This window comes from Argentina anserina, chromosome 4, assembly GCF_933775445.1.
Source record: "Argentina anserina chromosome 4, drPotAnse1.1, whole genome shotgun sequence".
NCBI lineage: Eukaryota > Viridiplantae > Streptophyta > Magnoliopsida > Rosales > Rosaceae > Argentina > Argentina anserina.
In genome coordinates this window covers 8802281-8824038 of record NC_065875.1, presented here as the reverse complement: position 1 = coordinate 8824038, position 21758 = coordinate 8802281, and the positions used below count along the sequence as shown (strand labels likewise).

The following is a 21758-nucleotide window of genomic DNA, read 5'->3' as shown; positions in this document are numbered from 1 at the left end:
TTAAAACAAACCTTGTCATCATTCTTCAATGTACTCTTTTACCGCTTGTGAGTGCACAAGTCCTTCGAGAAATTTAGCATAAGTAGGAATGGTCTTGATTGCATCAAGAAGAGGAATATTGACCTCTACCTTCTTGAACACATCAAAACACTCCATGGACTTCTTCTCTTTCTTACTTAAAGCCTTCTCTTGGTATACCGCTTGTGGAAAGGGAAGTGGCGCTTCTTCTTGCATTTCTTCCACACTAGACTTAGATCCACTTGCTCCCATATTGTCAATCTTAGCTCTTCAAATACTCCTCACTATACCCCAAGATCACTCCATCATGTCCCAAAGTATCCTCCATGCCCTTGTTCTTCTTTTGAAATCCGGGAGGCACTCTTGACACTTTAGGATTCAACAAAAGTTATTTTGGTGCATTCACCTCCTTATCATCATCATTAGGAGCAACCTTATTTTCATATACCTTCCTCCTTCTCAAAGTTCTTATGGCCTTAGCTTGGTTGATTTGTGGATTCTTCTCGGTCATGGAAGACAATTCTCCTTGCTTCCTTTCTCTCATCTCATTAGCCAATTGCCCCATTTGCGCTTCAAGCTTATGCAATCCTTGAGTAGTGGATGCCACATCATTTCGAACACTTTGAATAAGCTCATTTTGATTTGCCAAAACATTGACAAGCATCTCTTCAAGGCTTGATTTAGGAGCATCCACTTGAGGAGGAGGTGACACTTGAGTATTAGGAGCTTGAAAATGAGGCATTGCTTGATAAGGTGGCTTAGGATAAGTATTGCCACCATAACTTCCATTAGTTGCACCCTTGTTTCCTTGGAAGCCTTGGCTCCCACTAGCACCTCCATAATTGTCACTCCCTTGATTGTTGCAATTCATGTCTTGGTTCCCACTCCATGAGAAATTAGGGTGGTTTCTCCATCCGGGATTGTAAGTGTTGGAATAAGGGTATTCTTCAGTCTTGAATATGCCATTTGCTTACATTCTTCAATGATCTCGGGAAAACAATCTCCATGAGGGGCAAGATAGAGTGTCATGATTCACTCATTCACAAATTAAACACACTTGTGGCCCTTGAACCTCATTAACCTTCTCACGGCCTCCTTGCTTGCCTTGCTTCAAAAGCATATCAAATTTCTTATTAAGACTTTCTTCTAACCTCTTAAACTCTTGATGCACATCCAAGCTTGATGCATTTACTTCATACATGCCACCGGTTTTCGGTTGAGTTGCTTCCCTTAGAGATAAATGTGAAGAAGAAGGCTTGCGAACTTGCGGGTTATTATCCCACAATTGAGACCGCTCCGAAAGCCTCTCTAATACTCGATGGGCTTCATCCGCCACTAAGTCCATGAAATCACCATTGCTTGCATTATCAACCTTCCTTCGAGTCTCCGATGTCAAGCCTTGATAAAATAGGCTCATAAGCATATCTTGAGATTGGCCATGATTAGGGCAACCAAGCTCAAGATCCTTGAATCTCTCCCACGTCTCATGAAAGAGCTCATCTTGCTCCTCCTTAAAGGTCATCAACTCGGTTCTTCTTGCATTAGCCTTTTGAGGAGGTAAGTACTTCATAATAAACTTCTTTTGCATATCTTCCCATGAACCAATACTATTGGATGAGAGCTTGTTCAACCACATCTTCGCCTTTTCCTTCAAGGAGCAAGGAAACAACCGGAGCTTGAGCGCTTCTTCCGTCATCCCATTGAGTTTGATATTTGCGCATGCATCCTCAAACTCACTTAAGTGGTGATAAGGATCATTGTTCGGTAACCCATAGAATGTTGGCAAGGTTTGAAGAAAACTAGGCTTGATATCAAAAGATGATGCACATGGAGGAAGCACTATGCATCTTAAGTGTGTAGAAAGTGTAGGCAAGGCACAATCTCGGATATGCCTTTGCTCTCTCAACTCATCCCTTGGTTCACCATCCGCCATGACTATCTTGTATATTCTTGGACCAACATTAGGATTCAATTTCCGTGCCTCTTTGTCACGATTGAACAACCTCTCAAAAGTAGCTAGGTCATTAACCACTAATTCCGGACTTTTCACATTCTCAATTGAATCACTTGATTCTTCCCTAAACAAACTAGTAGATGCAGAAGACTTGAACTTTTGTCCAATCCCAATAGGAGTCTCTTGATCGATGGGCTCTAGAATCGTTTGTAAACCTTTTTCAATCTTAGGAGATAAGGACATGAACACCTAAGGAACAAATTAAAGATCAAGTAAGTAAATAGCAATAAAACAACATGCAAGATATATACAAGAAATTAAAATTGCAACAATAATTAATTAGATTTTTTTGTATGTTTTTTAAGAATTTACCAAGGTACTTGTAAACAATTTCTAGAAAATTAGAAACCAATCAAAACTTGTAGTGAGAAAAACAAAAAGGATAAGGATTTTCCAAGTTGACGTAATTCCAACTCAAGTGTAACGAAATTGGCGTAATTTCAATCCAAGTTTGGCGTAGTTCCAAACAAAGTGCGTTTTGGCGTAGTTCCAAAGTAGTTTGGCGTAGTTCCAAACAATGCACTAATTAGCTTAACATTCTTCTTTTCGGTAACTCTTTTCGAATTATGACCAGGTAAGCGTAGGCGCGGCTTTGGTAGGTGAGGCCACTTAGTACACGGCACAACGCCTGGGATAAAATCCCTATCCACTTACCTAGACATCATAATTCTACTAAACTGCGCCTATTTGGAAGAGCGATAAACAAATACGTTACAAAAAAAATCCAAATCCGATTCACTTAGTAAAATAGAAGACGAATTCCATCCTTCGGTGTTGTTTACCACTCAACTTTTCGATGAAGAGTGATTAAACTCGACGGTACATGGATAAAGCCACAAATCCAATTTATTTTGAAATTTACAAGTTCCAATCAACCTCTAATTCTAAAGAAAGTGAGTACCTTATAATTAAATTTACAATTTTTAACCAACTAGAATGTGAGCTTGCACAAGTAATAAGTAAATAATAATTAGGCAAGATTACTTTTCCATTTTAAACATGCATGCAATTTATTTTCTTCTTACCACAACTACCATTCCACTTATCAAAAGTACTTGTGTTAACTTCAAAAATAAATAAGACATTTACAAAAATTAAACATAAACAAAAAGTAAACTAGAAAAAAAAGGTTCTCTAGTCTCCTAGAAACCTAATAGGAATTAAGTTTTACCTCAATTTCCGGCAACGGCGTCAAAACCTTATTAGTTGAATCACTTAAGTATGATTATGTGTATTTATGTGTGAAACTACATACTCCCAAGTATAGGAGGTCAAGTTTTAGTAAGGGAAAGTGTAGAGTATCGTACCCAAAGGATTGGGGGAAACTCAACTCTAACTAGATTTCCGCAAGAAAAACTAGAAAAACATGCATTCTAACTTTTTACAAGTTCACAACATTAGCCCTTTAGAAGCTAAGAATCATGAATATGGTATTAACAAGTGGTAGTGAATAGACTTGGTTGATTTTAGAATTAAGCTAAGCAAACTAATTATTGCACAAAAACAACAAGGAAATGTAAATGTAAAGATAGAATCAAAAGAGGAGTAGAGACTTAGGAATTGAACCTAGCCTTACTCATGCATAAATGTAACTCAAGATTAATGCATAACATCTTTGACAAACTTCCCCCTAGTGCTTTGGTGAAGCTACCAAGAAACCAACTAATCATGCAATTTAACAAAGTTTTTTGGAGCCAAATTAAATCACAAAACCTTAGTCCCAATTATATTACCATATAATACAAGTGGGCTATGTACCACAAGCATAACACCCCCTTAGAGTAATTACACTCATGGTACAAGCATTAAGTTTAAGATAAGAAATTCAAGCAACTTAATAGTTCCCGTAAGAAATACTAAGCCACCACCTAAAGGCTACCCATGCTCACTGTCGACAACCTTGAACAAGTCCCACTTCTCTCCTTCTTCCCCAAAAGCTGCAACAAACACATTGAAGTACCCACCATACATTTTCTTTACGTACTCGGAATCTTTTGCTGCAAGTAGAAGTGCGTATCTTCTTTCTCGAGAGAGAGAGAGAGAGAGAGAGAGAGAGAGAGAGAGAGGTATGTGAAACGTAAGGAAATTGGGGGGTCCTTTATATAGGGGGAGCGATCGATTGACTAGCAAGTTAGATGGGATGATCATGCTAATAAGCCATCTGTTTTGAAAATGGGAAAGAGAAAGGAATGTCATACTCATATGCCGGAAAGTAAACACGTTTTTCATTCTGCAGGTTTTAAGAATTTTTGACCTCCGTATTCCTGTATTTTCATGAAACTAGTGAAAATGAAAAAAAAAAACTAGAGAACACCATAATCGCATAGAGGTATAATTAATTTTAGGGTTGTTGACCAGTGGCCCAAATTTTGGATTTGTTATTCCTATAAAACTTTCATTGAAAACCTTAGTGAGGACTTCTAAATGATTGGTTGGATGACATGCACATTAAAACTTAAGAATATTAAACCATTCGTCCAACCTATGAAACATGGACACGGACACGAGTGTCCATATTAGACATAATATAATACGCGGACACGCCAAATGAAATTTTTGTTAGACACAGACACGTTTTGGACACGTTAATTAAATACCCCCTCCGATTTTTAATATAGGTCGTTTTAGATTTTATTTTTCGATTTTTAATATAAGTCGTTTTAACTTAAAATCCATAGTATTTTCTAATTTATCCCCGAGTCACAATAATGACATGGGAAAAATGATAAAGTGATGAGTAGTAATTAAGAGTAATGAAGCCTTAAATATGGGTTAAATTGTCATTAGAATTGTTTCTTAATCTGTGTGCAAACTCCTAAAACGACTTATATTAAAAATTGGAGACAGTTGTTGGTTGAATCACTTAAGTATAATTATGTGTATTTATGTGTGAAACTACCTACTCCAAAGTATAGGATGTCAAGTTTTAGTAAGGGAAAGTGTAGAGTATCGTACCCAAAAGATTGAGGGAAACTCAACTCTAACTAGATTTCCGCAAGAAAAACATGCATTCTAACTTTTTACAAGTTCACAAGAATAGAATCATGAATATGGTATTAACAAGTGGTAGTGAATCGACTTGGTTGATTTTAGAATTAAGCTAAGCAAACTAATTATTGCACAAAAACAACAAGGAAAGGTAAATGTAAAGATAGAATCAAAAGATTAGTAGAGACTTAGGCATTGCACCTAGCCTTACTCATGCACAAATGTAACTCAAGATTAATGCATAACATATTTGACAAACTTCCCTCAAGTGCTTTGGTGAAGCTATCAAGAAACCAACTAATTATGCAATTAAAAAAAGTCTTTTGGAGCCAAATTAAATCACAAAACCTTAGTCCCAATTATATTACCTTATAATACAAGTGAGCTATGTACCACAATAACACCCCCTTAGAGTAATTACACTCATGGCACAAGCATTAATTTCAAGGTAAGAAATTCAAGCAACTTAATATTTCCCGTAAGAAACACTAAGCCACCACCTAAAGGCTACCCATGCTCACGGATTCAAGAAGTTATCAAGTTCAAGTTCCGATTCATTAATTACCTAAACATGTTTCTAGGTGACAAAACTAGCAATACATTTAGTAAGCATTTTAAGTGTAGAAGCCCATAGATTCAACATGCATCAACATCAATTACAAGTAAAATGAATTCATTAGCACATGAGTTTAGCTAGGGCTAGCGTAGCCTCAAATCCAACTACTCACAACCCATTAAATACAACAAACCTTTGAAAATGAAATACATCAAAAGAGAAGTCGAGTAAAGAGAGAAGAGATTACCAAGGGTTTGGTACAAATGATACCAAACCGTACCTCTAAAGGTTTACTACCCACAAAGATGTAATAAGAAAGAAAATGCTTCTGAGTATGGTATTAATGGGTTCTAACAAAAGAAGAACTCCATGAACACCATACTTTATCCACACAATCTATGAACAAAGAACAAGGGTTGAGAAAGAGTATGAGTAGAGGATGAAGAGAGTGAAGTGACCCAAATCTATGAAACAAGTTTGTGATTGATCAAGGGTGTAAAGGATCTTTAGTTTTTGGTGAAAACTCAAGACACTTTACACTTTTCTTTGCACAACTTGATATCTATGACTTAGGCCTAAGAAAATTATGTTAAAACTATGGAAAATATGAAGTTTTGATGGAGTTTTAGTGTGGTGAAGGAGAATGCACGAATTTGGGAAGAATTAGGGTATTTAAAGGCCTTAAGGTCACAAATGAATGGTAGAGATGTAAGGGGATGAATGGCTAGATATGGTGGACAAATGTGGAAGCACAAATTGTGGATCTTGTTCTTGAAATGATCCCATTCATTTGTCTTCTTCTATTTTAAATTTAAATCTCCAATTCATGGAGCACAAATTGTGGATCTTGTTCTTGAAATTGTCTCCTTCATTTGTCTTCTTCTATTTTGAATTTAAATTGTAAATTAAAATTTACAATTCATAATTCACCAATATGCATCATTAACTTATTGACTTTAACCACCACCATTTCCGGCAACCACCTTCACATCGCCGGAGTTTAACTGGCATTTTCCAGTGTTAACTTTTGTTTTCTTGTGAAATCTCCACTTTTGCTCTTTTTGGCTTGAAACTTTCATCCGAATCCATAATGTGCGCTAAATCCACTATTTTTGACATGTTTTCGATCATTTGCATATTTTCATAGCATGAGTAGGAAACGTAATAAGAAATAAATAAATATACAAAAATATTAAAAAAATAATAAGAATAAGGCAAACATTACTAGGTTAATATTAACCTAACAAGAGTATTATTTTAAATATATATTCCTAATTAAGAAAAAAGATAAGTAATATAATTTTTTTAATTAGAACAACATCATCTCAAACATTGCCTCCGGTATTAACTAATCCAGCATTAGAACTAATAGGAGCTGATCTTCCTGTACTCATACTTCTTGAAAAAAAAAATCAAACTCTGCCACGGTTTATATGTCCAAATCTCTTTATATGTCCAATTCTGTTTTTCTTGGTAAAGATGGACACTAATAAAAGCAAACAGGGGAGGTTGGTAAGTGCCTAAGTGGTAAGAACCACTATAGCACATATTTATTACTCAACTACAGCCATCAGATGACATAGAGTAATTTTTTTGAACCAAGACTATAAAAAACCTTCAGAAAGGGAAGCAAATAAAAACAGAACTGAGAGAAACATAACTAAACAATCACCTGCTTCAGAAAAGGACCTGGTAGAAATTTTTAGCAGTCTTCTATAGTTGTGAAGAACTAAACAATCACCTCTAACTTGCCAAAATCATACTCAATGCATTATAATCGCTTTTTGCCCAGAATTAAACAAGTAAAGAGTAATATAGATCAAGCATTACTCTCTACTTGCCCATAATACAACAGAACTCAATCCCCACATGATTCATATTTTTGGTTCTTTTAACTCTTTGGTCACTCTTATTCTACATATATAGCATACTCTTCTGTAATTCAAATCATCTCATGGGAAATATCTATTAGTCCTGGAATCAAGAACCCAATTCATGTTTACTCAAAAATTGAAAAACAAAAATGGAGAAACAAGAACACAACTTGCAGAATTTGAGAATTGCTACAATTTTAGATCTGGCTCTTCTGATCACCAAACAATTATGGATACTTTTATTAGATTCTCATTGCATTTGAACTGATCATAGAAGGTTATATCACTGAAAGCCATTGAGAAAGCTAAATGGCCTTTTGTTATGCCGACCAAAACTATGATGATGAATGAGAGAGGACATGCACTCGGTTACACCCATAACTCCATAACTCAATTCAATTCAACTATAACCCATAAATCCATAAATCGATTACACCCACAAGTCAATTCAATTAAACTCATAACTCAATTAATCTTACAAGTTCACAAATCAAAAATATCTCAAGTTCTTAATCCAATCAACAGAAGAGATCTCAAGAAGAAGAAGAAGAAGAAAGAGGAGACAACCGCAAGTTGGACTTATCTTGCCAAAGAGATCGCCGTTGGTGGTGGTGACGACCGGAGGAAGAGGCTCGGCGACGGCGGTGGGGACGAAGTGGTTGAGGTTGAAAGCAAGGAGCGAAAACGAGGCTACATAGTGAGAGCAAGGAGTTGACCTTTGGTCTAAAAAAGTTGAAAAATACCCACTGTATCATCCTTAATTGCGTGTCCATTACGCCATGGAGTACATACACGTTGTCTGGGCTTCATATCAGGTGTTTGACACGGACACGGACATGCCCGAACACGTGCCAATACGCCCGGACACCTGAACTGGGATCAGACATGGCTCGGACATGATTGAATACGTTAGGACGCGCAAATAAAGAGGGACACGTGGGGTATTTTTGTCCTTCAACTTTCTAAAGACCTAACTCCGCTCTATTCGACCACTTCGCTCTCCATACGCAGCCAATTCCAACCCCGCCTGAATCCCACTCTGAACACTTCGCTCCCATAGCCGTCGTCGCCGAGCGCTTTCTCCTGCGGCCACCACCGCTAGGAGGTAAGTTCCTCTCTCTCTCTCTCTCTCTCTCTCTCTCTCTCTCTCTCTCTCTCTCTCTCTCTCTCTCTCTCTCTCTCTCTCTCTCTCTCTCTCTCTCTCTCTCTCTCTCTCTCTCTCTCTCTCTCTTCTTCTTCTTCTTCTTCTTCTTCTTCTTCTTCTTCTTCTTCTTCTTCTTCTTCTTCTTCTTCTTCTTCTTCTTCTTCTTCTTCTTCTTCTTCGTCTTCTTCTTCTTCTTCGTCTTCTGTTATGGAAGTAAGAACTTAAATATTTTTTTGATTTGTGATGAATTGAGTTATGGGTTATGGTTGAATTAAATGGAGTTATGGAGTTTGGATAGGGGAACTTTGTTTGTTCTTCGGCAAATTTCCTTCAATTTCATTTTTAGTCCTTACCTATGCTTGATTCATAGTTTGATTAGTTTCAGTGGAGGTGATTTAAGATGCATAGTTTGATTCATAGCTTGATTGGTTAATATCTTCTGATTCATAACTTGATTCATAGTTTGATTGGTTAATATCTTCTGATTCATAGCTTGATTCATAGTTTGATTACCTCGTAATATCTTCTTATCAGTGAATATAAAATGAGAACAACACTTCAATTCTTCATTCACCTTTTGTAATACAGAAACTTGTATTACTGGTTTTCCTTAATAGAAACACAATGGTTCTAGTATAATTATTATGTTAGAAACACATCGGTTATGTTAGAAGTATTATGTTAGAAACACAACGGTTATGTTAGAATTATTAACAGTTCTATTAGAATTTTTATGTTAGAAACACAATGGTTGTTTACATGTCGCTGAAGTGGCTGAGCTTAACATATAAACAGAACTTGACATATAAATTGTTGAGTTTGATTTTTCTTTTTCTTTTTAGGAGGTATGAGTACAGGAGGATCAAATCTTATTAGTTCTAGTGTCAGACCAGTTAATGTTGGAGATGGAGGTGGTCATAAAGATCATCAAATTTGTTGGACTTGTATTTGTATTTGACATTTGATATGATCTTGTTCTAATTTAAGAAACTATATTAGTTGCTACCTTTTTTTTCTTAATTAGGTATATATATTTAAAATAATATTTAATTAACGTGTCTGTGTCCAACAAAAATTCCATTTGGCGTGTCCGCGTATCGAATCGTGTCAAATACGGAAACTCGTGTTCGTATCTGTGCTACATAGCCATTACGTATTGTTACGTGCCCGAGCCATGTCCAAAATTAGTTCGCGTATCCGATCGTATTGAAGCGTGTCCGTGTCGGACACGCGATACGTGACCCAAGTCAAGTGTCTGTGCATCATAGCATCCAACTGTCAATTTAAAAGTCTTCATCAAGTCCTCATTATAAGGTCCTCGATGGAAGCTCTCCCTTATTATTCTCACTTGTAAATAAGATTATAAATATTACCATTAGCCCAAAATCAAGTAAAAAGACAATTGTACTCTCAATTAATTAAATAAACCACAAATTCCATAATGAATCTATATCAAGGCAAGACTTGACCGTTGACTCTACAGGACGATGACCGGATTCTGGCGATATTTAACCGGAATTCAGTGATGTTGACTGTTGAATTTGACCGTTGATCATTGACTATTGGCCATTGACATGGTAATACTCCCTATTGTCCCCCCCCCCCCCCCCTCAATAGGCCTCTATTACCACCTAGTAGACCCTTATTACCCCTAATAGATCGAGTTTTACTACCCCCAATAGACCCCTAATACCCCCCATTAGGTCGACTTATACTACCCCCTAATAGACCCATATTGGTCCCAGTTTGGACTCTCTACTATCCGCCAATACACTCCTATTGTCCCATAATAACCCTTATGGTCCTCAATAGAGTTGACCCTCAATAGTGCCCAATGAAACCCTAATATTGCTCCTACTACCCCCCCCCCCCCCACCCAATAGACCCTTATTGCCCTTAAATATACCCCTCTACTACCCCCATTAGACTTATATTGCTCACTAATAGGCCGCTTTATTGCCCCCAATATATCCCTCTTGTACCCCCAATAGACTCCTAGTGCCCCCAATAGACCCTTAGGCCAACTCCAACCATGGGCCAAGGGGTGTATATAGCCCCCCAAATTGGCTTTTTCCATCTCCAATCCAAGGGGTCATGCCAGACCAAAACAAATTTCAAGGGGCTATAATCTAAGGGCTGGGCTATATATGACCATTTCTATGACCTTGGGCTATTTTCTTTATGGGGCCCATTTTATGGCTTAAAAATCACTTTCTATTAAAATTTACAACTGAAATTAAACATCAATTCTGAAATAAAAACATAAATAATAGCATAGTTTCTACTAAAGAAAATAGTAGCATTGTGATACCATACACTTAAAATACATTATATAATATTATTAAAATAATATTATAGCCTAAGGGTTGAAGATGACCAAAATGATAACTTACTATTCATGCTAAAGATGATTTTCAGGGGCTAAAATTTAGCCTGAGGGTTATTTATGGCCCTTAGTATTGGAGTTAGCCTTAGGCAATCTCCAGTAATTGGGTTCAAATGACCAATTTCAAAATTGTAGTCTTTTTTGGTCTCCAAAACAACGAAGAGGAGGGTTAAAGGGCCACTAAAAGGCCAAAGGGCTAAAGAAATGGTCAAACATAGCCCTTTGGCTGAACTGGACTAAATTCAAAGACACCACATGATGGGCATGTGGGTTGTGGGACAACATTATGGAATAAACAAATGTCATATCCTCATTGATTAGTTATTTTAGATGGCTAAATTGAGTCATATATTATTGGAGACTATTGATTAAACAATTATATTTCAAAGGGTTAAAATTTAACTCTGGCCCAATATAGCTCTCCCTCATTGGAGATGGCCTTAGACTACCCCCAATAGACCCATATTGCCCCTTAATAGACTCATATTGCCCCAAATGGACCATTTTATTGCCCTCCAATAGACCCATATACTACTCCCAACAAACCCTTTTGTTGCCCCCAATATGTCCATATTCCCCCCCCCCCCCTTCCTCCCTAAATAGACCCCTCTACTGCCCCTTAATAAACTTCTACTCCCTTCTAATAAACCCCCCTCAATAGACCCCTATTGCCCCTAATAGACTCCTATACTAACCCCAATAAACTTCTACTCCTATAAACCCTAAACCCCAAACGACTTCTATTGCCCCCAATAGACTCCTCTACTGCCCCATAATAGACCCATATTTCCCCTAATAGACTTCTACTGCGCCCCAATCATTATTGACATTTTCTTTCTTTCTTGGTCTTCTACATATCTGTATAAACATAAAATAAACAAATAAAATAAAAACACTAGGCATGCTTAACTCCAAAACACAATCATGCCTTTTGTCACAAGTTATTTTCCCAAAACTAATGAGCTTAATTTACACTAAGATGACCTCGTAAGTTTGTCTTTCAATTTGATTTTTACATTAAGAAGGTTAATTGTGGCCAACATTTGGACTAATGGTCACCAGAATAACATAGTGCTACCGGAATCATGTTCACAAAAATCTCAATCAATTCAATACAATGAATAGAGATTCACATTTGTTATCTACAACAAACACTTACTTAAACATCATCAACTACTTTAACAATACGAAAGTTTTATATCTATTATTCACTTTACTATTTTAAAGAAGTTTGAATCATTTGAATGTACTCGAGCATGTGTACCGATTAAAATCATTACTCAGATGAATGATTATTAGTTTGATTCTGATGTTGAAAATTCACGAGCTAAATTTTGTTATAAATGCTCTAGGATCCAACCCCTTGATGGAAGTTTTAAGTCATCTCCAACCCAAGCTTGTTAAGGGCTAAAAGACTACAATTTAGTCATAACTATCTCCGACCCATCTAGTTAAGGGTTCAAAGTCAAAACGCAATAATGAGAAGGCTTAAAACGACATTGTCAAGGGCTACTGCTTTTTAGCCCTCCATTAGCAGAAAGCTAATTATGAAATTAGCTACGTGTCATGTTTTTATTCATTGGTGTCAGCTGGAGCTGACCAACCCAGGCCAGCCAAGTTCCTTCTTTTTACAAATAGTGGTAGATACAGTGATGAACAATTGAGCATATACATAGTAGCTATTAAGGATGTACAACAATTATATTAACTTGGGGATTTGATTTCTAATGAACATTCTCTCAGGATTAAATTAAGTTAATGGCTGCTCCCTGCTGGGTTTGGTTGAAGTAAAATTTAAGGTCTGCGATATGGGTGTGTGATTTCTGGCTTTTGGGTTTTGTTTAACTGTAAATATTCTTTTACTGCGTTGTTTTTCTTTTTCATCTGGATGCTAAGTTGCTAACTCTTTGATTAACGTCATCCTTACTCTTCCAAGCACGTGTGCAGCACACGGTCATGCACAGAAGACACTCCGCAAGTAAAGAAGTTAAATTGATATCGTCCTCCACTCCTCCTTATACAGGTAATAAATTACATGGTCAATCCCTTTTCAGAAAAGAAAAATTACAGTCAATTTATCTTCCTTTGAGAAAATTCCTGCAGATTTTCTCCCAACACTTCCTGTCTGGCTCTGCCTTTTCAAGTCCGAGTCTTGCGTTTTCAGCAAAACCTTTCTGTAATATCACAAAAATGAAACTAATTTAAAGTTCTAAATGTGAACGTACGTAGATATATAGTATTAAAAATTAGTAATATGAACTGCATATGATACCTCAATGGAGTTGTTATTGAGAAGGCGATCGATGAGATTAGAAAGGATGTCATTTGTATACTCTGGATGACCTTGAATCCCCAGAACATGACCTCCAATGGTGAACATCTCCACCCCAGTTTTGTCCGAGAAGGCGATTACTTGAGCACCCAAAGGAACTTCCCAAACCTCATCCTGGTGGCACTCTATGATGGAAAGGGCAGCTGGGATTTCATCTAAGTTGGCGAGGAAGCCAAACGGGTTGAGGTCCTTCACCATTTTCACCTTTCTCAGTCCGATATCCCATCCAGTGTAAGCTTTCCCAACTTTTCCTCCCAGTGCTCTACACAACACCTACTCATGCACAGTCACGGAACATTGGGTTAGAAATCATTAGCACTTAATTACTCAAACATGCCGATTATACGTTGCAACTTAAATGTTAGGTTAGAAGACGAAGACTGTTGATCGACGTGTTCTGAATGTTTACCTGATGACCGAAGCAAATTCCGAGGACTTTCTTCTCCATGGCATCCAAAGTTTGCAAGAGAAAACAGAGTTTGATAATCCACTGGTCATGGCCATAAGCATCATAAGGGCTTCCACTGACTACAAATCCATCATACTCATGAAGCTCACTCATTTTCGGGAACTCGCCGTCGACTACCCTGAACAAGTCCCACCTCTCTCCTTCCTCCCCGAAAGCAGCAACAAACACATTGAAGTAGCCACCATACACTTTCTTCACGTACTCGGAATCTTTTGCTGCAAGCAGAAGAGCATATCTTCTTTCTCTTTCAACCTTCATGCTTGATATGGAAGCTAGCTAGCTAAAAACGTGGTCTTGAGACTAATTCAAGTATGTGAGATTAAATGTGTTGAGAGAGAGAGAGAGAGAGAGAGAGAGAGCAGCTAATTAGCATGTGAAAGAAGTAAGGAAGTAGTCCTTTATATAGGGGGAGCACTCGGCGAGTTACATGGGATCGATGACGAACTAACAAGGCAAGTTCGATAATGGGAAGGAGAAAGGAATGTCATTATCATCAGGCTGTTGCAAATATGCCGAAAGCTTTTCATTTTAAGAATATTTCAACACAAAAGTTACTAAACAAGTATAGGCTCGCCAACTTGTTGGTTAAACAAAACAAGTTGATTGAATTCAAAGAGAGCATAAACGACGTACTTATCAGATCATTGGGGTTCGATAAATTAATTTTTTATCCTTTTATGTGGCCCTCTGTGTTGATTTTTCCTCTACAAAATTAAATTAATTTTTATAGTCGGTCCATATTTTCCTTTCAATTGTTTGATTATTTAAAACGTGTACAATAAATATCAGTGCTACGCAAACAATCCAACCACATTTTTAACGTGAAACGTGCATGTAGCCAATCATTCGTACACACTAACTGTATACAATCTTGAAAGAAATAAAGGGGATTAGGGTGATAAAAATACCACAGCTATCTATTCTCTCCTTTTCTCAATGACGGGTTTAGCAATTATAGAACCTAATTGATCTTGGAAATCTTCAGTGTATTTTACCTTTTCAATATAAAAGCAGGTGGCCGGTGTATTAAGTATATGATGTGTATCACTAGTATTTAGCAACGTGTGAATTGTGTCTCAAATTGAGACTCTCAATCCAGATAAGTTTCAATGGAGTAAGAAATTATAATTTTTTGGTGAGCAAGGTAACATATGTTATCATTCTTGTCCATCACTGTAGGTTTGATTCCAAGAAGTTTCATAAGTAATGGAAGAATAATAAGTAGAGAAAACTCAGAAAAGATCGATCCGTCTGCATTCAACTGACACACATGTTATCTTCGAAACAGATACTAACTGTAACAAATTAACTATTATACCCACAATATGAAAATGTGAATCAAAAGTGGTTGATTCGGATTCGTTATTGATATTGGATTCTAACGAACTTGTTATATATAGTGATACATTTGGCATTTGATTCTTTCTGTTGCTCTGATTCCTCAATCAATTTGTTCTCCAATTTTTCAGATTCTGCTGAAACTATGATGATCGACAAAGTGCATTATGAACATAACCTCAGAAACGGGGTGAATAAAACCATGCACGGATCGAAGATTCCGATGGACACAGAAAGAGTTCAAATGAGAAAAACTTGGACCATCTCTATGAATGGTGGCTGGCCGGCAAGTTGGATCAATGTCTGAACAAGTAGGTCTCAAAATAACATGAATCTTAGAGGGTGAAGGTGTCCAGGTTCTTGACCATCGAATACCGGTCAGAATACGCTGTGAGAAGCTATTAGTTCACATAGTTCCCAGTTTTGATTCTTGTATAATATTCCTTTAGCTAGGCTGTAATGCTGTATCTGTTAAAATGGGATGTCATCTAGATAGGCAAAGCGTGTGTATCACAGTGCGTGTTGGATTTTGAGAACCCAAATGTGGTTATCAAAATTTCTTGTCCATTCACACTCGGTCATTCACGTTGAACAAGCATGGGTCAACTACAACAAACGTGTTTTGATTGAGATTTGAGTCTTCGAGATTTCTATCGTTAAAACAACTTTCACTTTAAGCATTAAACTAAACAAATTAACCACGGGCAAGTAGTGTAGTGGAATCAGTGGGGCCCTACCTCGGGTATGTTCTGACTTGGCAAACAGGTCGAGAGTTCGAACGCTGGGGGAAACAATGAAGCTATTATATCCGCGAAGGTGGCCAGGGGAGGACTGCGATGCCCCTTCAGCCAGACGTCTCCCCGACAGAGGAGTAGTCTCACGGCTAAAGGCATGTGGGAAAACCTCTGTTGCCAATCCGAATTTTTGGCTTCGTAGGGTGTAAAAAAAAAAATAAATTACATGGGCTGCCACTACAGTATAAGTCAACTCATTGCTTTCTCTCTAAAACTCACTAGTTTGACTCTAGCGAATGAGTTTTGACTTGAGATCGTCGGAAAGGAATATGCCGACACGAGTTGGTCTTTCCCATTCTAACATCGTGTTCTCTCTTGCAGGTCTAATCTCAATTGCAGAATCACTCCCCAGCCGCATTAGCTTACCTTCATAGAAACCCCGCCGGGCCTAATAGTCTCCATGGTGGAAGCCTTGTACATTTTTATCATGGCTTGTCAAAACTATACCTTCTCACCATGACTACGAGTATCATAGCCAGGTTAAACTACATCCAAAGGATAATGTACACATGAGGAGTAGGCAATCACAATAAGCACTGAAGCATTGACCAAGGATGACCCTAAACCAAAATTCAAGGGCTATTGGGCGGAGTACCTTGGCCTTCAAGCTCAATTTGATGTGCTAATGTTGGAGGGAAGAACAGATCTTTTTCCTATGGAATTTGGTGAAGGCAACTGCAAGTGGTGAAATTGATGGGCAGTACTGGAAGTTGGTCCACTGGGGAAGCAAAGCTATGTATTGGGAATCTTAAGTGGTGAAGGCCTCCAGACCAACTTTGCTCTACCGACCAGAGACTCATCTATAGCTGAGTGGGCAAGGCGTGGAGGCAGTTTATACTGTTCAGGTTACACTAGTTTAAATCGTAGGATTTATGTAAAATTTCCCACCGAGTAATTTTTACACCCCAGATGATGATAACCAAGGTCTTTTCATTTAGTTGACAAAATTGATATCGATAAAAAGATATCTATGAGCACCATCACCTACAAAAGGTGCCTATAAATTTAAAATTTTTTTTTTGGGGGGGGACACTCCATACTAGACTATTACAAGAACATTCCATGTGGACTTCATAAGCCCCATGCCCTCTAGCATCAGATCTTCAGACACTACAGAGCTCTGGTTTCCTGGAGCCATAGCTCAGAGAGCAGCACAGAACGTTTTTAGCTGTGATTCAAACAACCAAGAGTAGTTGGTGCTAAAAACTGACAACAAATCCCAAACCAAACTAGAATGAAAAACCTGGGAAATGGTTGTAACACAAACTACAAAGAAATCTCACATCGCAAGACTACCAATCCAACCCAAACTAGAATTCCAATACATAATTTTTAGATGTTAAATATGACTATTGATCCTGGAGGCCGCAGCTTCACACTCACAAGCTGAAGCATTTTTAGTTCCACTACTTTAATTGTGATGTCTACTTCTCAAAAGGCTTGCCAATAAAAAAATGATGATTGTTAATCTCTAACAGAAAACAGTATAGTACAAATCCCAAGACATGGTGTCTGAGCTAATATTGATTTTTATAATTAAGGAAGAACTTCAAACTAAACATGTCACAATAGTCTCCAGCATAACCATTTGAAATCTCCATAACTAAATGCAAGGAAAAAGGGACTCTACATCAAAGGTGGTGATCAAAGGTGGTAATGTGTTTCAGGAAAAAGATCAAGTTTAGGATTACAATATGTGAGGTTTTGTGGGTGGGGGTCCTGGGCTAAAAGGAAGTATTAAAGTAAAATCTGAAATCAAACCAGAAGAGTTCTTAAAATAACTTCAAGGAATAATAGTGTTTGACACGGAAAAGAAAACAATCACATTCATTGATTTTAGGTGATACATAGTGAGCCTTTTCTAGTGCTACAAAAGGCACTACAACAGACGAACCATGGAGTGACCTCATTAATGACTTCTATAAACCCTAAAAGTCTAACGAAATAAGGACTCACAGTCGTAGCTGAAACCTTTGCAAAACTAAACACAAGTTCGACAAAAACTTAGAAAACACAAGAAAAATATTCATCCAAATGGAAACATAAATTCCTCTGTTAACACTGCAGCAAGGTATAAACAATGTCACGGTCATAATTTAGAACCACTAATCCACTATGTCTAGTGGGAACTTCGGATGAAAAGGCTCATCCAACTGAAGAGAATAAATAAATAACACAGAGGGAAGTCTAATCATGCAACCTAATTGCGCAACAATTACAATTAAACAAAAAAAAGAGCTTTGCTACACTTTCGTGTTTGAAAAAAATTGTTTGGTCCAAAACAATTTGGAGGATTTATAGGAATCAAACGAAATATAAATATTTTTTTAAAAAAAATTCATGCAACCACTTGGGTAACTAACCAAAAAATCATTCTTACGTAATGTACAAAACATGAACCGTTATGAGAAATGCATAAGACCCACCATGATAAGAAGGAAGATTATGTTGAATAAACAAATATAAGGTCGATGACAGGAGAGGGTCATCTTGATTAGTTTAAACCACACAGTACAGCTTATGTAGTTAGAAGACTTGAAACCATATCATTTATGTTCCCTAAATTGATCTTTCTCATCCTACGTTTCTATTCCACGTTTATTTCTTAGTTAAGTTGTATTTATTCAGATTTATTTGTAATATATAACAGAGCAAGGCTCTAACACCTCATTTCATTGAGAAACTTTAATTTAACCAACCCTAAGTAAGATATGACTAAGGCCCCGGAAAGAAAAAAGATTACAGAGCCAGATTTCAGATAGACAGCATGCAGTATAATGTACTCAAGGGCTGGTATTACGTTCTGAAAAGAAGCAATGATGCTAAAACACTTGCCAACACAAATTTATATAATAAAAGAACTAATATTTCAATAGTTTTAAATGGTTTAATCCATTTGAAGTTGTACAACAATAATTCAACTGGTTCTAGTCCTCCTTTCAAGATGTATCATTCACAAATAACTTATTCCACATATAATCGATACACTAAGTTTCAGACTTCAATTGTAACAACAAGAGCGAATTAAGCACCACGCAGTAGCTCACGAATCATGATAAAAAGGAAAAACTCACATTCAATGCAATCACCTGCATTATCATTGCTTGACATTCTCCAAGTACCACTTGTAGGTACCAACCAGCCCCTCCTTTAGCGAGATCTTCGGGGTCCAACCCAATCCGGCGAGCTTGGAGCTATCCATGAGCTTCCTGGGAGTTCCATCCGGCTTAGACGAGTCCCAAACAAGCTGACCTTGAAACCCCACAACTTCCTTAACCAATTCCGCCAACTCCTTAATAGTAACCTCCTGTCCACTGCCCACATTGACATGCTCCAACCCACTGTAACTCCCCATCAAGAACACCACCGCGTCGGCGAGATCATCGACGTGGAGAAACTCCCTCAGTGGGCTCCCAGTCCCCCAAACCACCACCTCTTTGGCGCCATTGACCTTGGCCTCATGAAACCGCCTCATCAACGCCGGCAGCACGTGCGAATTCTCGGGGTGGAAGTTGTCCTGAGGGCCGTACAAGTTGGTCGGCATGCCGGAAATGGCGTCCCAGTTGTACTGAATCCGGTACGCCTGGCACATCTTGATGCCGGCGATCTTGGCAACGGCGTACCACTCATTGGTGGGCTCCAGTGGGCCCGTCAGGAGCGCGTTTTCAGGGATGGGCTGAGGAGCGAACTTGGGGTAGATGCAGGAGGAGCCGAGGAAGAGGAGCTTCTTGACGCCGGAGCGGTGGGAGGCGTCGATGACGTTGGTCTGGATTTGGAGGTTGACGGCGATGAAGTCAGCCGGGTAGGTGTTGTTGGCGTGAATGCCGCCGACTTTGGCGGCGGCGAGGATCACGAATTGGGGGCTTTCGGCAGCGAAGAAGGACTCGACGTCGGCTTGGCGCGTGAGATCGAGTTCAGCGTGGGTGCGGAGGACGAGGTTGGTGAAGCCTAGGGATTGGAGCTTGCGGACGATGGCGGAGCCAACCAGGCCGCGGTGGCCGGCGATGAAGATCTTAGCGGATTTGTCGGAGAAGAAGGAAGGCGATGTGGCATCTGGGGAATAGAGAGAGAAACGATCTGAGCAAATGCTGATACATAAACTGAGAAATGATCAAATTGAAGAAGTAAAACTCAGAGAGAGAGAGAGAGAGAGAGAGAGAGAGAGAGAGAGGGAGGGGTACCAACCATCAACGGCGCCACTCATGCTGTAGCCGATTTCTGAAGAAGAAGCAGAGGGGAGACCACTCGATTCGTTTTTCTTTGTGTTCTCTTGGTTTTTATTGGGCTGCAGTTTGGATTTGAAACCCAAAGGTACAACGGACTGAACGGGCTAATGAAGTTGCGGTCCACAAACAACCATACAACCATTAGTTTCGCATTTGGAGGTTTACAGTTACCGACACTGAGGATTCACAATAACTCGGGTTACATTCACTCTCATTTCATTGACATAATAACGATCATTATCATAACGATATCACACACCCGAAAACAATCATGTAATGATAAGGTCTAGCTCCACTGGCCATGACAAGGTTTCCCTGGTCCTAAACCCTGAACCCCCGATAAAAATAGTTATTGAAGATATTAAAAATTGGGAGGAATAGATTTTGTTGCGAGTATAAAATACAGGGTTCTTCTTCACGTAGCTTGTATCCCAACTCTATGGTCCGCACAACCTGCACAAAAATCAGGGTTAAGGTCACGAGCCAGTAGTGCGCTGGCCTATGACTCTCTGAAGCTTATGTTAGATGTTGGGACGGAACTCAAGTTCGTAGGTTAAGAACTTGGGAATACTTTACCCTTTTTTGGAGGTTTTTGGTTGCTTTTATAGGCACATTGATTGCTTCTCTTTTTCCCAATGTGGGAAAAGCGTGCATGTACAGTGCGCTTTCACTATTCTGGTAAGCTGCTTTGGGTGACGCTAATGGCGGTGCCTGAACCGAAAGTGAAGTGACATAACCTGTTGAGTCAGCGCCCTACCCTGCTGAGCCAGCTCCGACAGGCCTGCCAGTCGGAACGAGGGGAAATCTCGCTGTGAATTACCCCGCCAAGGGGAGTTGTTAACTGATTGAATGTGAAAAAAGCATATAAAACAAAGTAAAATAGAGGCATACACAAGGTAAAAATGCACAAATCTAGATGAAATTGGCTCACTCTAACAGGCGGCTCTCCCTACCTAATATAGGGATTGCTGAAGTTTCTTGCATCTTGATTCTCATGCTCAAAGTGTGAAATGATCTGGAATTTTGTTATGTGAAAGAATTAGTCGCCTGAACGACCCAAAATAGAAAACGTGACGATCATGGAATTTCCCTTCTTCTAGTGTGACTCATAAAGTCAAATGTTAATTTTAAGTTAATCGAGTTATTCCTAGCTAATTTGATAAGAAGATTCACTAAGTTAACCAAGTTAACAAAAACTCAATGTTGTTCGTTTCGACATTCTCAACACTCATCTAAGATTCTATAATTTCATATGCGCTTGAATAAGAGAACAATTATGTTGAGTTTCCATTGCAGAGCAAAACAAAGAGGAAGGTAATTCAACATTAAGGATGCGCTCATGAAATCTATGAATAAGAATGGTTGAGAATTAGATAGAGAGAGAGAGTTGCCAAAGATATATATACATATATATATATATATATATGATCGTTAAGGTATCGAAACACTATTAAATTTATGAACCAACCGAATTTGTCTAACCATAACCAATCTTATAAATCACAATTGTGAAAGTTCAAACGGTCACCAAATTAAATGAAATTTTGTATGGATGATCTAGAAATACATACATAACTACTAAATGGTGTAGATGTGAAAAGTGATTGAAAAATAAGTCA

The 21758-nt window shown here is 38.3% G+C and overlaps 2 protein-coding genes across 2 annotated transcripts; both read right to left on the bottom strand.

Annotated features, from left to right (window-relative positions):
* Positions 1-12755: 12755 nt before the first annotated feature.
* On the bottom strand, positions 12756-14135 carry LOC126791361 (gamma-glutamyl peptidase 5-like). The gene is made up of 3 exons (XM_050517799.1): positions 13722-14135; positions 13253-13585; positions 12756-13154 (listed from the first exon to the last, which is right to left on the bottom strand). Exons 1-3 carry the CDS (start codon positions 14037-14039, stop codon positions 13056-13058), a joined length of 750 nt encoding a protein of 249 aa, XP_050373756.1. The 5' UTR covers positions 14040-14135; the 3' UTR covers positions 12756-13055.
* Positions 14136-18733: 4598 nt separating this feature from the next.
* Positions 18734-20172, bottom strand: LOC126791050 (putative GDP-L-fucose synthase 2). Its single transcript, XM_050517446.1, has 2 exons — positions 20099-20172; positions 18734-19966 (listed from the first exon to the last, which is right to left on the bottom strand). Exons 1-2 carry the CDS (start codon positions 20115-20117, stop codon positions 19011-19013), a joined length of 975 nt encoding a protein of 324 aa, XP_050373403.1. The 5' UTR covers positions 20118-20172; the 3' UTR covers positions 18734-19010.
* Between the last annotated feature and the right edge of the window lie 1586 nt (positions 20173-21758).

What these genes read in the sequence shown, in the direction of transcription:
- LOC126791361 (XM_050517799.1), bottom strand. Translation starts at nt 14,039, where the DNA reads ATGAAGGTTGAAAGAGAAAGAAGATATGCTCTTCTGCTTGCAGCAAAA. An exon ending in GAATTTGCTTCGGTCATCAG is followed by an intron (nt 13,586 to 13,721) that starts GTAAACATTCAG and finishes GTGCATGAGTAG; the next exon opens with GTGTTGTGTAGAGCACTGGG. An exon ending in TCAATAACAACTCCATTGAG is followed by an intron (nt 13,155 to 13,252) that starts GTATCATATGCA and finishes GTGATATTACAG; the next exon opens with AAAGGTTTTGCTGAAAACGC.